Source organism: Equus przewalskii, chromosome 1 (genome assembly GCF_037783145.1).
Source record: "Equus przewalskii isolate Varuska chromosome 1, EquPr2, whole genome shotgun sequence".
Taxonomy (NCBI): Eukaryota; Metazoa; Chordata; class Mammalia; order Perissodactyla; family Equidae; genus Equus; species Equus przewalskii.
The window spans coordinates 78,995,163-79,011,425 of NC_091831.1; the positions used below are offsets into that span (position 1 = coordinate 78,995,163).

The 16,263-nt window shown below is 44.0% G+C and overlaps 1 protein-coding gene across 9 annotated transcripts in view; it reads left to right on the forward strand.

Annotated features, from left to right (window-relative positions):
• Window positions 1-16,263, forward strand: part of SIPA1L2 (signal induced proliferation associated 1 like 2) — a 211,902-nt gene that overhangs the window by 168,667 nt on the left and 26,972 nt on the right. For 5 of the 9 annotated variants that reach the window (XM_070614983.1, XM_070614973.1, XM_070614991.1 and 2 more), the window contains exons 12-16: window positions 360-512; window positions 2,066-2,166; window positions 2,555-2,658; window positions 4,480-4,868; window positions 11,855-12,079. In XM_070614983.1, coding sequence (XP_070471084.1) covers window positions 360-512; window positions 2,066-2,166; window positions 2,555-2,658; window positions 4,480-4,868; window positions 11,855-12,079 — 972 coding nt within the window. The remainder of the gene's footprint in view (window positions 1-359; window positions 513-2,065; window positions 2,167-2,554; window positions 2,659-4,479; window positions 4,869-11,854; window positions 12,080-16,263) is intronic. The other 4 variants (XM_070615002.1, XM_070615010.1, XM_070615033.1 and 1 more) reach the window with 1 other exon arrangement.

Here is a 16,263-nt window from a genome sequence, read left to right on the forward strand (position 1 = left end):
TTGCCAAATTTAGAGTTTCTCTCTGCATAGGTTTTAAATATAGAACCAAAATGGGACTTGCATTAAGTTTCATAGAACAAGTATTGGTAACGTTTTTATAATTCTGTATTCTTGGGGGTTCTGTTCCTCTTCTTCCGTATTACACTGGAATCATTATTTGTGCTTTAAATCTTTAGGTGGTAGTCTTGTTCCTGCCACATCTGTTTCTACGATAAATTACCAACCATAACCACCTATGTCTCATAGCATCACCAATTCTTAGTTTATTTGTCCACGATTTATGCTGTTTCACATTGCAATGTGTATTTCTTCATTTTCTTTGTCATTGTAAAAATGAATTCACTTGTAAAACGAAACAGGCCAGGTCAAGATGTTGACACTCCGCAGATACCTCAGTGCCCTGTTAATGACTCTAGTCAACATTTCAGAAGTTCACCCAGCAACCAGTCATCCTCCAGTGACCCCGGACCCGGAGGCAGCGGACCCTGGAGACCGCCAGTGGGATACGATGGGTATCGCTCATTTTTGCCTTACTGCTGGCCCCTGGGAGGGACTTGTTGCCGTGACTCATTCAGAAGCATTGAGTGTGCGCCTGCCGTACACACGGCCTTTTGGGGGATATATAAAGGCTGGACAGGCTTTTAATAAGTCTCTTGCCCTGGCCAGAAAGCTCATCATTTCTCTGGAGGTAGTGCTTATTTGTCTAAATTCTGAGCTTGTCTATTTTTTCTTTTTTGTAAGGAAAGTCTTTCAGAATATGTGAAAATTAAGGATTTGGGGACTCTATGGGCGATGAGCCTTGGGAGTTTCTCCCTCACTTAAATAGCCGATGAGGAATCAATTCACAGCCTCTCTTGAAAGTGCTTTTTCTCCAAAACACAGCGCAGAATCATTGAAGGCAGGGTTAGCGTTTGGCACTGCTTTTTCTGCCTCCTGTTGGAGAACAGCAGAAGGTGGCCTCACAGTCTGGGCCGAGGACCGTCCCGTGTAGTGAGTGTGTGCGGGGTGTCCAGGAGCCGGGGGTCAGGTGGAGCCCGGGGACAACTGGGAGCACCGAGACGGTGAATCGACTGATAAAATAACTCAGGGAAAACGTTCACATCCTTTGGGGAGGAAGAGACCAAAGCTGATGCAGTCATGTTCTCCCCAGGAGGCGGCAGGTGGGGCTGCTCCCGCCAGCAGTGTTCCCCTGCGTTGCAACCACGTCCTGCCTCTGCTGTTTTTCAGCATTTCAGCCGGAAAAGAGCAGCTTTCTGTTACTGCTGTCACGTGGACGGAGGGAAATGCTCTTCCTGGAATCCTGTTTCCTTCCAGTTTGGGCGTAGAAGTAGATATTTGCGGTTTGGAGTTTGGGATACCTGTGGTCCTTACCTTAGATAATGGATGGAGTTCTTAAAAGTTGTATATAATGAAACTTTTCTTAATTGAGTGGCATTTTAAAAGTAAAGGGGAGTTTTTTGTATCAACGGAAAAACCATTCCTGGCTTTTTCTGCAAACCAGGATCTGTAACTGGGGTTCTGTAAGAAAGGATCACTTTGTAATATGAATAAGTATCCTGTGATTTATTTCTTTTGTGAGATTATATTGTCATACTTTTGGTTCTCGTAAAATAAAGTCCACCTAGATGTCGTCTAGAGCCAGTCAGTCTTCTTTTCTTTTCCTTAAAAAGTTTGATATAAAGACGTGTCAGTGCCATGGATTCTAGACACATAAAACAAAACGGAAGCGGTGAGGTCTCCTTAGCTTGTCACGGACCACTTATCTCACCCTGGACGGTCTTTACCCTCCTGGCGTCAGCGGCCCTCCTCTGTCTGTAAGTGGCCGTCATCCAAATGCCTTTATTGACCCAGTGGTGAAACTAGAGCTCCAGTTCCAGAGGCTTGAAGCTTCTCTGGCAGCATTGGGCCAAGAGATACTGCATTTCCATTTGCCAGAAGCAACTTCTGATTAGGGGTGTCCCTTCGATTGCCCATTTAGGAGCCAGCACACAGAGAGGACACGCTGGGACATGCTGGTGGCATGCCCTGGCAAACAGGCCAGGGCTCAGCTCTGTGTTCTTTGCAGGTGCCAGTCTCCCCTACTGCTCGAGCACCAGGGCTCAGGCCCTTTGGAATGTGAAGGAGCCCGGGAGCGGGAGGACACCATGGAAGGGAGCAGACACCCAGGTAATAAGCAACTCTGCCGGTAGACTTGACCTTCCTCCTTGCTCCTTCCCTCCTGCTCCCCCTCTTCTCCCATCACTTCTGTATTTATTTGTTTCTTCAACATGCGTGTTTGGTGAGCACCATCTACAATATGCTGAGGTGGTGGGCCAAGTCTCCCGATGACATAGGGACCGTGGTTGGTTGTGGTTGTGATACCTGTGGAAATGGAGCATTAACTTCATAGTGGTTGTTCTGTCTACTCTTACCGCATTCCATTGGTAAGACTAGAAAGTTCTAGAACCACAATCCTGTTCATTTTTACCAAACCATTTGTTGGGCTCCTGTATTTCTGTGCTCTTTTGTCAACACTAGAAATTAGATATTCAACTCTTCTCTCTTTATATGACAGAAACCAAATGGCATGGCCCACCTTCCAAAGTCCTGAGTTCCTATAAAGAGCGAGCCTTGCAGAAAGATGGAAGCTGCAAAGATTCCCCCAATAAGCTTTCTCATGTAAGTCCTTGTTCGTAAACCAGCCGCTCATTCAGCCATTCTGATGCATCTCAGCACACATCACTTATTAGTATTGTTGCCAGGGATTTTCAGTGGTACCTCATTTACCTCACAGGTCTGTTAGAGGTGAGGTAAAAAAAAATAAGTAAATAAAAAGTTAAGGGTTTTTTTTCCTGTTTGATTTATAAAGAACCTCAAAGAAAGGTCACACAGCAAATTACTGGCAAAACCAAGATTGTATCCTTAGCCTTCTGATCCTCCATATCCAGCTTGATAGTTACTGAGTCATGTTCCTATTTTTAATCTGTTAACCATTTATCCACTTGTGGGCGTAACACAGAAGCGGAAGCTGGGAAGTGGTCTGTGTGGTCAGCGATGGTCACTCTGCCCATCGCCGGCCACTCGTATGTACAGTTACCAATGACTCATCGTCAGAGCAGCAGCAGCGAACATGCATGTGCTGTTCCAATGTCCGCCCGCCCGGCACCATGTTCTTTGGTTATTTGCACATGTCGTTTTGTTCACTCTCTGCAAAAACCCTAGAAGTGAGCCTTATGGGCGACTGGCTCCGTGAAACAAGACATTCAGTTAAACGTGAAAACATCAATTGTTGGTTGCTGCCGAATAAAACCAACATTTTAAAGTAGCGTAACTTTGAAAATTTGCAGGTAAAGAAATTTTGCAAGTTCCTGACTTGAGTTGTTTCTCTCCTCTTCCTTCAAGTGTCGTTGGCGAGTTACATGTACATTCCTTCTCTTAGCTGTGTCTGGACCTTGTCTTGAGTTGGCCTTAGAGTATCCACCTGATTCCACCTTTCCAAACTGCTAACAGCGGTTTCAGCGAAGGGATGCGGGGGGCGGGGTGGGGGGGGGGGCAGTGGTGGGAGTAGATTTGAGAATATCAACTCAACGTGTGATAAAAAGGTCAAAGGGATTAGCCTAAGGATCTGATAGGATGGAATGAAAGAGGAAAAGCCCAAAGCACTTTAAAATAGATGAAGGCGTGACTTGTTCTCATGGTGCCACAGCCCTTTGCTGCTGCTGTGGGTCCTGTTAGTTTTCCTGGGCTAGGAAGAGGGGCCGTGTCTGTATGAGCACATCAGTCAGACGGGGACATTATTCTGTTCTCTTTGCTCTTTGTCTTGCGGGGACCCCAAAGCACTCCTGTGGACTCTAGGAGAGCCCCGTCTTGTTAGCACCTGGGCACACTCTGACTTGGGCTCTCTCGGAGGGATGGCTTAGTCTTCCCTTGTGCTTTGCGGCTGCAGAGCGCTTCTGCATCTGTTATCTCATTGGGTCCACACATTAATCATCTGAGCTCAGTATTATAAACACAGAGAGGGGCTAAGTGACTGGCCAAAGTCCTACCACTGTGATTCAAACCTGGGTCTTCTGCCCCAAACCCAGGGCTGGCACTGTAATTTGTCATAGAAGAAGTTTCTTGATAAAAGGCTGCTTTCCTCCTTTTATTAATTTTCCATGTGCTTTCCCAGTTTATGTAGCCTTTGTTGATTATTTTCTGGTTAGCGACACTGTGGCAATACTTTTGTGTTTCGAGCACAAATAATTGAACAAAGACTTGAAAAGATACCCATTTAAGATGACTTATGGCAGGAATTATGAATCAGGAACTTTTGCCTAAAACCAGGATATTTTTTGAAAGTAAATTCTATCTCTGCCTCACATTGAACAGTGAGGAGAAAGGGTTCAGGTGTGAGCATCTGCTGTGTAACTTTGTGAGGCTGGGTGAGAAGAAACGTCTTCATAGAGAAGCCAAGTATAGGATTCCTTTGAAGCCTTTCTGTTTCTCTTTCTTCCCAAGATTGGAGATAAAAGTTGCTCCAGTCACTCCAGCAGCAACACACTCTCCAGCAACACCTCCAGCAACAGTGACGACAAACACTTTGGGTCCGGGGACCTGATGGACCCAGAATTGCTGGGGTTGACCTACATCAAAGGGGCCTCCACTGACAGCGGCATTGACACGACCCCGTGCATGCCTACCACAGTCCTCGGCCCCGTGCACCTGGCGGGCAGTAGGTCCATGCTCCACAGTCGGGCGGAACAGTGGGCTGACTCTGCCGACATCTCAGGGCCTGATGACGAGCAGGCGAAGATGTACGCGGTCCACAGCTATGCGCCCGCCATCTCTGCCGGCAGTGCTGCTGACGGCAGCATGGGTGACCTCAGCGAAATCTCTTCTCATTCCAGGTAAGTGCCTCCCTGCACTGCTGACCAGCACCTGCTTATGCCACCTGGGCACCCTGGGCGCTGTCGCCTGCTGGGTTGGGGGCAGGGGCCTGAAATAGAAATGGTATGCACGTGAGATAGGTGGTCACCTGTTTGCCAGACTGTCTGACTTAGATGAAATGCTTGTTTCCAGTCTAGTTGTGAAATTTGCACGTTCATAAGTCACATGTTTGTGATTTTATTTTCCTTTCTCTTTAAATTTGAGAGAAAACTACACAGATATTAATTGCTCTAGTCAGACCACCTATCTATCTCTCCCAATTCAGTCTGTTCTCAAATCTTTAGGGGAAGCAGTGGCAAGCTAGACAGTCCTCAGGTCATAGTGAGCGGTAATTAGGGACAGCTTCTGCATTGTCTGGGCAGAGTTCCCTGAGATCAAGGCTCATGCTCGCTTCTTCTCTGTTCCCAAGGTCTCCTTACAAGAGGGGGGAGACCTTGGGTCGTCTGTATAACAGTGAAGGTGTGTTCAGATTGGCGGTTCAATTTTTTTTTAATAAAGACGAGCTAAATTTAAAGGAATTATATTCTAAGTATAGATGTTTAATATATAGTTACAAGTAGTTTTCAACTCCTGTTTGACACTTGTCTGTACAATGGTTTTAAAACTCATCATTTGTGATTCCTGCCTTCAGAGACTAGGCAAAGAAATAGGTTTATTCAGGTTTGGCTGTGCACAGAATTTAACTACTGCACACCAACTACCACTGTCATTTTCCTTCATCTCCAGGGCCTTCCTAATTCAGCTCTTAGTTACTGTCTGACTTTTCCCCAGAACTCTTCCAAATGCTGAGGACAGAGTCAGATGAACTCATAATGGGAACATCCTCCCAGATACCTCGGGCCGTGGTGGGAGCATTTCTCCAGATGATGGAGCGTAAGGCAGGTCTGTAGAGTTCACAGTGACAGGCCTTCTGTGCTCCTCACCTCTCCCCTTTCACACAAGCCAAGGGCCCCCTCCCCTCGGACCTGCCCCCCTTCCTCACACAGCCCCCCACTAAGACATAGGGACTTCACAGAATCTCGGCTTGTAGCCGTGATTGACAACCAATATTAAGCCAGTGGGCGGAAACAAGAGCAGCTATGCTCACCTACTCAAAGCAGCCGTGCAGGTCATTTCGGCTCTCTCCTCTTGATCAAGGCAAAAACGTTATCAGTGGCATCATTACTCTCATTATTGATGTGATTTGATATTCACACAGCAAAGACAGTATTTTGGCTCATGTAATCAAAAGTCCAGAACTATTAAGGTTCTTCTTGACCCAGCAGCTCAAATGATATCACCCAAGACCGTGTCCCCTCTTTGTTGAAAATGGCAGTGTCACCTTCAGGCCCCCGGTGCTCATGCCCCTCTAGCCACAGGAAGGAAGTGTGGCTCTCCCCTAGTTTCTGCAGATGTTCCTCCCCCAGCCCCAAAATATGTCCTCATGTCTCCTTGGCTTTAATCATTGTGATTAGGGGGGTACCATTGCCTAAGGCAGGCAGGGCCCTCCACTGGGGCCTGGGGTCAGTGCCACCAGGCAGTTTCCCCAGAAGAAAATCAAGGTATTGTTTTACCAGGAGAAGAGGGAGCAGATGCCAGACTGGGAAATCCTAAGTGTCCACACATACTTTTCTTCCACTGGGGCCAAAGGAGCCTTGGATATGGAGATTATTTTCAAAATAGATGTTCCTACTATTTTTTACCAATTCTCTTTAATAATTTGACTTAAAATATGTTTAGTGATTAACACCTAAAATACAGGCATACCTCGTTTTATTGCACCTCGCTTTATTGCACTTTGCAGATATTGCGTTTTTTCACAAGACCCTCCACCAGCAAAAAGATTACAACTCCCTAAAGGCTCAGATGATGGTTAGTAGTTTTTAGTAACAAAGTGTTTTTTAATTAAGGTATGTACATTGGTTGTTTTAGACATAATGCTATTGCACACTTAATAATAGACTACAGTATAGTATAAACATAACTTTTATATGCACTGGGAAACCAAAAAATTTGCGTGACTCGCTTTATTGCAATATTCGCTTTATTGCAGTGGTCTGGAACCAAACCCACAGTATCTCCAGGGTATGCCTGTAATCTTTAAGTATTATCAGTGACTTTGGTTACCTGAATTATTCCTACCTTAATTTCAGGGATAGTTGAAAATTGGCCATACTATAAAAACCATCCTGCTATTTTATAACCTTCTAACGTCCACAGTTTAAAAGATTTGTAAAAAAGCTGATTTCATGATCCCTGTTGGACAAATGTAGTTGGCGTCACAAATAGAGTTTTATGTTACTAAGAAGGAACGTTTCTGTGGGAACTGCTTTCACAGTGCAGTCATTTATAAACAGAGGTGAGATATTTACAGGGATTTGAAGTAGATTTTCTTGAATACCTTAACCATTCATTAATTTAATTTAGACTGTTAGAAAGTATATAGAAGTGCTAGGTTGAATTTCTGATTGATTTTACTTTTTTTTACCACTTCAAATTGAGTGTGTGCACAGCTGTTGTGGAAATGGTGTGTGTTGAGTGAGTGGAGTCCTTTACCACATGGCTGTCTTTTTCTTGCTATTTTTTGTTGGTGGTGACTTTGAAGCTGCATTTCACCTTATGTTGCTCAGTATGAAATTCATTAAATTAAATCTTTTGAATGCTTCTTCCTGTCTGTCCCTTGACCTGTGCAGGAGGGCTAAAGAAAACAAGATTTAAAAATTTTTGAACTTAAGTTTTTAGATATTTAAATATTTTTAAGTATTAAATATATTCCTATTTTATATTTAAAGTGTCTGTGTGTTGAGGTAAAAGGAACTGTGCTTATGAGATGAGGGACCAACCTATCAGGTAGATTGTGCAGACACTGAGATGCCAGGGCCCAGACCAGCCAGCGTATCTGTGATGATGGCTCCTCAGCCTCAGACCGGCCTCTTGTGATTCAGTTCAAGCTGGCATGCGGTCACCTCGTAGCTGAGGCCCACCACCCAAAGGTCTAGGTGTAACTGATTGTAGCCCAAGTAGCAGAAGAGCAAAATAAACTCTTTTAGGAGCTGACGTCAGTGCTGACCACCTTGGCTAAAGTCACACCCACCCCCACACACTCTGTGTCCTCATCCCGTGTTTTAATTTCTTCTTAGAACTCACCCCCATCTAAAATCATTTGTGTTTGTGTATCTCCCCCCACAAGAATGTGGCTTATTGCTGGCTTCCCTTCATGGAATGTGTGCATTTCCAGGCTGAAAGGGACCTGGCCTGTCTTGTCCACTTTCTATCCATAGTGCTTAGGTACAGTTCCTTGCACATGGTAGGCATTCAAATGTTTGTTGAATGAAGGAAGGAACTATAAGAAGAGTGCTTGATAAATGCTTATTGATTGAGTTAATAAACTAGTAACTGGACAGCTTAGAGAAGTAGAAGGCACATGGGGTCAACCATTCCCAGTTCCTAGCTTCAGGAGCCCAGATTGATAGATGGCATACTCTTCAGACTCTGTTACTGGTTTCCCACAAGCAAAACCGCTACCAGCCCCAACACACACACACTTCTTTCCCAACAGCCATCCAGGAATAAAGCAAGTACAGGACTGTGTATATGGTGCAATTCCAGGATTGTATTGAGGAGGGGGAAAGGAAGACTTAAACCTCTTTAAGACAAGCTAAGACGGTGCAAGGAGAAGACTGGAGGTGGCTGGAGGGGCGTGAGCAGGGATGATCCTTTAAGCAGGACAAGCATATATCTAGCCTTCTTTCTCCTGCTGCTCAGTTCTTAATTCAGCACACTCATTTTTCCTTCCTGCAAGGTCAGGGCACTTCGATAAGAGCTCAGAATGCAAAGCAGTATTCATATTAGCCTAACCAAGATTTTGCAAAGTGAAATAAATCAACTGAAAAAAATACAATCTGTGTTCTGGATTCTTCTGTAAATGGCTCCTGAGATTATCTGTTGTTGGCCATTATTCATGTCATCCTACCCTTCTCCTAGTACAAATGATTGGAGCTTTGTAGTGAAACTCTAAAATAAGAACTGTGGTCTAGAAGGAAAGGATTCTTGAAAAGCTTATCGCCAGCATTCTAGGATGTTTACCAGCTTCCGAGAAAACTTTTATAGTGACGTTACTGATGCTAAACACAGAGTTTTACCATATTGCTTATCAAATGGATTCAGTGAATTTGTTCTTAGAGTTTAACTTTAAAATATTTTGCTATTGGGGTAAAAAACATTTTTAAGCAAGTCTAAAATTAGAAAAATATCTTTTATAAAACAAATGGAAAACCACATGGGGTTTGTGACTGTGCTATCATTATTCATGACACATTCTCAAAAAGTGTTCAGTTTGGTAGTTCCAGGGGAGCAATGTGAGTAGCTTATGTGTAATTAATATGCAGCATATTAATTACAGCAGACTTTGGGTGCCCTAGGCATTATAAAATATCTCGGGGAGCCAGCCCTGATGGCCTAGTGGTTAAAGTTCGGTGCAGAGCCATACCACTCGTCTGTCAATAGCCATGCTGTGGCAGCAGCTCACATAGGAGAACTAAAAGGAGTTAACAACTAGAATATGCAACTATGTCCTGGGGCCTTGGGAAGAAAGACGAAAGAGAGGAGGATTGGTAACAAATGTTAGCTCAGGGTGGATCTTTACCAGCAAAAAAAGAAAATCTTAAGGATAATCAAAGACTTTAAAATGCACAATGCCCATGGTAGCTAAAAGCAATGCACAATCCTTGATTGGGCTCTGAATGGGGAAACTAAAGTCATAAGCATTATTGGGACCATTGAGAAATTAGAATATGGACTGTATGTTAGATAATAGTATTGCATTAATCGCCTGATTTCCTGATTGTGGTAATTACATTGTCACTATGAGGGAGAATATCCTTATTCTTAGGAAATGTATACTGAAATATAGTATGATGTCATAAAGTTTGCAACTGATTCTCAAATGGTTCAGAGAGGAATAATGCCGAAGTAGCAAGATAGTAACAATTAATGAACCTAAAGAGGCTATGCATATTATTCTACTATTTTTATACCTTTTCTGTAGCTCTGAAGTTTTCCAAAATAAGTAGCTTAGGGGAAAATACACCGGCCTCCAGAACCCATTGCCTAGACGTGGAGTTTTTGTGTTAAGAGTTTTCTAACTGGCGTGCACCCCAGTGCACGGAAAGAGTTCATTAGCTCCCTTTCTCTGTGCCTGGTTATTCCTGGCTTATTCCTTGGGTAGCTTTGGACGTGGGAAGGCAGTAAAACCTCATCCACTAGAGCTCACAACTTAGAGTCCACACTGAGGGAGCCTCCGGTCACACGGAGGAGCACAGACTTACCACCAGCAACCAAGTCACTTCCTAGTGAGGTGTTCGATGTATTTGTTTAGTTTTGTTTTTTAATTTCTCAGATACCACAGTCTCCAACATGTGAAGATCCCAAAATGGGTTCATTTATTTTGTTTCCTTATTTTCTGTTGAACCTCTATCATTTTAATATCCACTTTAATATCATTCTTAACTTTAGACTTTTTTGTTTACTTCCTTCATTTTATGCTCACTTTATACGTAGGTTTCTCAGTAAAGGTAGGTGCTAATCACAGGTTTCAGAGTAAGATGTTATTTCATCGTACCAGGGAGCTTGCCAAGGAACCCTGTTGTAAACTTTCTCAATAGCCAGGACTGCTGCTTTTTCATATTAGTACAGTAATCCCTGATCTCTATTTTATTCATTTTTCATAAAACATTATATTGTTGATCTTCCCGAATTAAAAAAGATCTTTAGGCTTTTGTCTTTCTGGCTGTGGTCATACAGTCGGTACGGGAGTCCTTCTGGCCTTAAATTAACCACTGACTTAAAAAAAATTTTGTTGTTGTTAGGGATTCTGTTCTTTAAATATTATTTTGTTGCTGTCGTATCACATGACAATCAGAACATCCGTGTAACTACACCAGGTTAACGAATTAGCCGTGCTGTGTCTGAGGATCCCCGCGTCCTACCCAATCACCTCCCTTCTCTTCTCTCCTGTGGTAACCACTAACCTGGCTGGCCCTCGTGATAGCTATCCCGTCACTTTTCTTTATAGCTTTGCTACTGACATTTATGTTCCTGAACAATGTATTGTTCAGTTTTGCCTGTTGATGAACTTTCTTAAAAAAGAGAATCATGCTCAACATATTCTTTGTGACTTGCCTCTTTTTCTCCATTATGTTTGTGAGATTGACCCAAGCTTTTGCCTGCAGCCTCGGTTCCTTCATTCATGGTGTATTCTGTGTATTGTTTCGTGTTTATTAATTGACCATCCATTCCACTAATGATGATTCAGGTTGCCACCGTTGGGGAGCTGTTCAGATCAGTGCTCCTGTCAACACTGTTATCCCATGTGCAGTGGTTTATCCAGGGTATGTCAGCTGAGGAGCAGAATTGCTGGGTCATACGCTCGGCAGGTGCACATCTCTGCAGATAGTGCCTGGACCACTTTCCAAACTGTTTTACACACTTTTCACTCCCACCAGCAGTAGGAGGTTGCCCATTGCTCCAGTTCTGGCCAACGGTGGGCACTTAGTATCAGGCATTCCCATTTTTGCCGGTCTGGTGAGTGGGTTGTGATAACTCTGTTATGTTTGCATTGCCGTTTCCCTGGTGAGCGCTGAAGTTGAGCACCTTCTCTTATGTTTATTCACTCTTTGAGCATTCTCTCCTTTGAAGCATCAGTTTCAGTATGTTGCCCATTCTTCTCTTAGATTTCCCCTACCGTATTTTTAACATCCTTCCGGCCCCAGGCCTACAGCTTGCATGTAAGCATCCTTAGCCTATGGAAAGTGAGACCTTCTGACAAGGTGCATTCTAACGGGCTCACTTTGCCCAATTTTGCCCACAGAGAAGGACAGGAGTAAAGCTGGGTGGCTCGGGGTTTGGCAATATGCCAGCACTGCGGAAATCCGATTGTATGACAGCTTTCGTCTATTTCTCTCTTCAGTGGTTCACACCACTCAGGAAGCCCTTCGGCTCACTGTTCCAAAAATTCCGGCTCTCTGGATACGTCCAAAGTCTATATCGTGTCTCACAGCAGTGGTCAGCAGGTCCCAGGGTCCATGTCCAAGCCCTACCACAGACAAGGGGCAGTGAACAAATACATCATCGGCTGGAAGAAATCAGAAGGCAGCCCACCACCTGAGGAGTCCGAAGGAACTGAATGTCAGGGGTAAGGAGGCTGGCGCTTCTCCTCTGGGCGACTTACGCGTTTTGGGCATTGACTAAGCAAATGTCTTTTTCCTCCAGCAGAAATGTATTTTCTAAAAAAGAATAATCTGGAAACATCTTTGTAAAACTCTTTACATCTTGGCATTTAAATTTCTCTTTAAAAGGCTTCTCTTTCCTTGATTTTTGCATATAAAATTTTAAAAAACTCTGCTCTTTGTTCTTATGTTCCAAAAGCTGCCTGCAATAGAAAAATCATAATAATGTGCTAGTGATGGTGTGAGTAGAGGGTCTGTAAAGAAACAAGTTCAAGGACAATTTGAGTTCCCACAGTTCCATGTGTGTTTCTTAAAGTTGCTGTGTAAGTGACATCATAAAAGAAAAAACATTTGACCTAATTTTACCATGATTTTGATTCTCTTTCAGTTGTTAGGTTTTATGGGGGCAGCAAGGGAGGGATGTTTTGTATCTGTTAGAAAAAGGAAAAGAGAAAAAGTACTGATAACCCAATTTTTAACACGTGTGAAAGCTATAGTGCTAGCTCTTTGAAGAGACAAGTAAAGAAATCACATTTCAGGAATGCAGAGCAAGTCTGGTCAGAGCTCTTTAGCTGTTGGTTTGCTTATTTTTTAAAGGACAGCCTTAAAAAAAGTCTCGTGCAGTAAGTGATGATGTCCTGGTGATGTGCTGCGTCTGCATGCGTTGGTAGCATCGTCCCGTGGGAGAGCTCGCGGCTGCAGTGACTTTCAGGGAGCTCTCCTAGACCTTAAGTTTGATCAATGAACTAGCATCACTTTTTTCCCTTAGAAAATAATCCCACTTCTTAAGTACGGCTAGCATTGATATTCCTTCTAAATTAAAAATCATTTTGCTGCTACAATTGAACGTGGAATCTTTTTTGTTAAAAAAAACCCCATCATGTCAATGATTACATACAAGTTATTTAGAAGGGAATTTTATGGTAACTACACTTTTTTTTTATCATGAATGCAAATGTTGTAATGATGATGTCGGTAATTCTCATAGTCTTCTGTGTGCCTCATCATTTAGGTTCTGTGAAATCTTTGTAGAAGCGTTTGCACCTCGGTGTCAGCACTCTGTTTCGGTGAAGGACTCTCTCGAAGAGTCGGGAAGAGGGAAAGGAGCCCATGTAGACATTTTTCACTCAGGAGCCCCCAGAGTTTGCGCATTTGGACACATTGGCTTGATGACACCGACTCTCAGTAAAAGAGAGGCAACATGAGGAATATTGTGAGAAAGGGGTTTGCCTCTCTGGGTGGGAGAGCAATTATTCCCTCATCACATGAGGTCAGGGCTGGGATTCGAAACCCAGGCCTTGGCCAGGTCTCTCCATGGTGAGCCGTGCCCATCCTGTCAGGTGTGACGGGCACCCCAGGCCTTGCCTAGCTAAGTCAAGTGCATCTAAAACAAGAAAGCACTCTATTTAATGTGGAAATGATGAATACATACCAATGGCAGTCATACAGGCTGCACCAACCATATTTGAAATTTTGTCACAACAGTGTTTTTACCAAATCACTGAAAGTTACACATAGAAAAAGATCAGCCAAGTACAGTGTTTGTACCACTGAGAATTAGAGAATACTAGTGTCTCATTGTACACAAAATTTGAAATCACTTGTGCCCTCTAGAAGTTTCACATAACTCTGAAACTGCTGGTTATTCTTTAAAATCACTTTGCAGAACCGTCATTGATTATTTTTGTTAATAATACCATCTTATGTTCTAAAATGCAGCTAACTAGTTGCTCGTTCGTTTTATGTAGTGAGTGGACTGTGTGCCTTGGGTGTCCTGCAGCTTTGGTCTGTTTCTCTCCTCAGTGGTTCACACCCTCCGGGAAGCCCTTCGGCTCACTGTTCCAGAAATAGTGGGGAGTCTAGATACATCCCTCAGTAGTGGTCAGCACTGTGCTGTTTACCCATGGGAGAAACTATCCTGGGCATTAGAGATACAGAGCCAAGTCAGTCCTAGGCCCGTTTTCAGGAATACCCAGTCTGAGGGAGGAGAAACAGCATAGAAATTACTAATTGCAGTACTCCATAGCAGTTCCCAGATATGTTATTTCATATATTACATTGGTATCAATTATATTGTAAGAGAACAATGCCCGTCTTTAGCTGTGTCTTTCTTGATTTGTCCTCCTGAGGTCTGATCTTCCTTCCGTATTCTCTATTTACCTGTGTTCCTGTCACCAAGTCAGAAACAGGCTCTGTTCCTGTCTCCTACCTGACCTGTCACATTGCCGTCCCCAGGTCTCACTGGTCCTCCCTTTACTGTGATCACCTCCCTCTGTGTCTGCGGCCTCAGCTGCCGTCCTGGGTCCTCAGCCTCTCAGCCCGGCTGCTGTATGCCACTCCGCCTGCTCTCCGTCCCCACCCCACCTCATCCAGCCGTGGTCCACATCGTACCCAGAATTTTTTTTTCTTATATTCAAAGCTTGTTTTCTTCTCTATCTGTGATCTTTCTAAACTCTAGTATCTTCAGGGTAACAGCTCAGCACAGCATGTGCAATCCTTCCTCATTTGTCCTGCACTTACTTGCATGCCCATCTCCATCCCCCTAACCCTGCACTTCCTGGTAGCTCTACTTTCACTTTCTCAGTTGAGCAGTTCTGTCTCTGGCCTCTGTGCTTCCGTTCATGTGGTTCCCTCTGCCTAAATGCCCTTCCTGAGTTTCTGAGCCAAGTTTCTGAGGCCAGCCCCCTCCCAAGCTGGGCCCTTCGCTGCACCTCTCTCCCAGCAATGTGACTTCCCACTCACTTGTTCATCCCTGCCCCTACACACACGCACACCCACACCCCAGAGCAGGGTCCTCCAGGAGCACCAGGTCCTGCTCTCCTAGTGACTGGCACAAGTAGACCCCCACAGCATATTTATTGATACATCATATGGCAGTTTTAATAAAACTAATTTAGCAGAAAGGCTAGTGGTTTTTATTCAAAAACCTAGGGAAACTGGAATAGCACGTTTTAGTAGTAATAATAGGCATTAGATTTTTATCCAAGCAGTTATTCATGAGACCTGGACTTTTTTCCCCTACATCTCTCCCAAAGCAAAGGGAGCCTGGAGCTCTGGAGCACCCCCAGCTCCAAGCCTCAGGGTCACAAGTTGGCGCTTCTTGGGTGCTTTCTTGTAAAATGTCCATTGTTGTTTTCTCCATGTGGCATTTGTGCAAAAGCCCCCCAGGGTCTTAGATTCTTCCCCCGTTTTCACGTCATGCCATCCCACAAGCCAAGCAAATCTTCAGTTGTGTTTTAAACGTTTTGGAAAGCTCCTCTTCCCAGCCACTGTTGGCTCACGTTCTCAGTCTTGCTGGTGCTTCAAGAAGTGAGAAGTGCAGGGAAACCTGACCTGTGTCAGAAGCAAAGCAGGAGCCCTAGAGATTCCAAATCTATCATAGTTAATTTTGAGCATGTCTCTGTGAGTTTATTCTGATAATTTCCCAGTGAGCTGTCACACTGTGACAAGATAGCCTTGCTTTTGAAATAGAGTCATCCCAGTGGCGCGTGACAGTGACATACAGGTTGCCCTCCGTTGCCTGCTGCCCTGGGCCGTGGGTTCCTAGGATGTTACACTTCAGGTCACGTGGCATAAGCCTTTCTCTTCCATTGACCACACGGCCGCCGATTGTTCACTGTCTTCCGGAATGTTCCTTTGCTCAGATGGCATTTCCAGAGCACACCTTTTACAAATGGCTCCCCAGTTTTCTCCCTGGCGAAGAGCTGAACACAGTAATTCAGCTAGACAGTCTTTTGTTGTCCATAAAGACATTTTCATTTACTGACAATTAAGGAAGACAGCTGCTTTCTTTATCCAAACAGCTTTGTGAAATTGCTGATAATAAAACGTGCTTGGCCCACGCCTGAATTGATTACTCTTAAACTTCAGGCTCCCCTGGGTGCCTCTGCATTGCCTGGGTGAGATGAGGGGTGTGGATGTCCAGCCGCGAGAAAAAGGCTCTCAGGTTTCAGAGAAACACAAGAGTTCCTTCAAAGGACATTTCATAATCTCTGACAAATCACTGAAACTGTGTTTTCTTACACATAGATTGGGAAAAGAAAAGCACAGCCATATATTAAAAGTTGGCTATATTTTTCTCATCCAGGACTTTGGGGATCTGATTTTGTTTCTGAATTATTCAGAAATCCAACTTTGCGATTGAGCTCAT